The sequence below is a fragment of the Cystoisospora suis genome, assembly GCF_002600585.1.
Source record: "Cystoisospora suis strain Wien I chromosome Unknown contig_8785, whole genome shotgun sequence".
Lineage (NCBI taxonomy): Eukaryota > Apicomplexa > Conoidasida > Eucoccidiorida > Sarcocystidae > Cystoisospora > Cystoisospora suis.
This window is the reverse complement of record NW_027161563.1, coordinates 1,181-1,766: the sequence shown is the minus strand read 5'-3', so window position 1 is coordinate 1,766 and position 586 is coordinate 1,181. Positions and strand designations below refer to the sequence as shown.

General features: G+C 44.4%; 1 protein-coding gene across 1 annotated transcript in view; it reads left to right on the top strand.

The window, feature by feature from the left end:
• The window catches only part of CSUI_010894 (lipase maturation), a gene marked incomplete at both ends in the record, with an annotated part of 1,910 nt that overhangs the window by 754 nt on the left and 570 nt on the right, over positions 1 to 586 (top strand). The window contains one exon of the mRNA XM_068070995.1: positions 82 to 170. Within this exon, the coding sequence (XP_067917029.1) occupies positions 82 to 170 (89 nt within the window). The remainder of the gene's footprint in view (positions 1 to 81; positions 171 to 586) is intronic.

Sequence of the window (586 nt, the reverse complement as noted above, 5' to 3'; positions counted from 1 at the left end):
CATACATACATACATAGATACGTGGGGATAGACCTTTTCTCGTCTTTCTTTGTGTTGACATGTATGTGTGTGTTGTACAAGACTATGGCAGAAGCCTTTACTCGAGCCCCCATCTCTATGCGCCCGGATGTACGGCGAATTTGCTCCTTTGCATGCGTGTAATGTCTATGGTGAGGAACCCAGGAGCGTTATATATCTCGTCAGGAGGACAGTCTCTTGCCTTCTTCAAGAGTCTCTGTATAGTCATGTATATCCCTATAGATCCCTATATCTATTTGTGTGCCATATCTCTAGCTTATGTGGAGTAAGTCATTGGCCTGTGTGATCTCCGTACAACCCGTGTATGTATAGTATACACACACATTGGCTCAAACACCTCCAGGGGCGTTCTTCCGCTCATCTCTATATCTGTCTGGGTATGGGGGAATGTGACGGTGTTCTTATCATACTCTAGGTATGAAGCTTCTTCTCTGACGCATACGTCTACACAAGCAAATGAATGAAGTAGATGGGAGACGAAGAACGAAGGGTTCTCCTTGAGGAGAACGAGGGAGATGAAGCTATGTATGTATCTATATAGATGTAT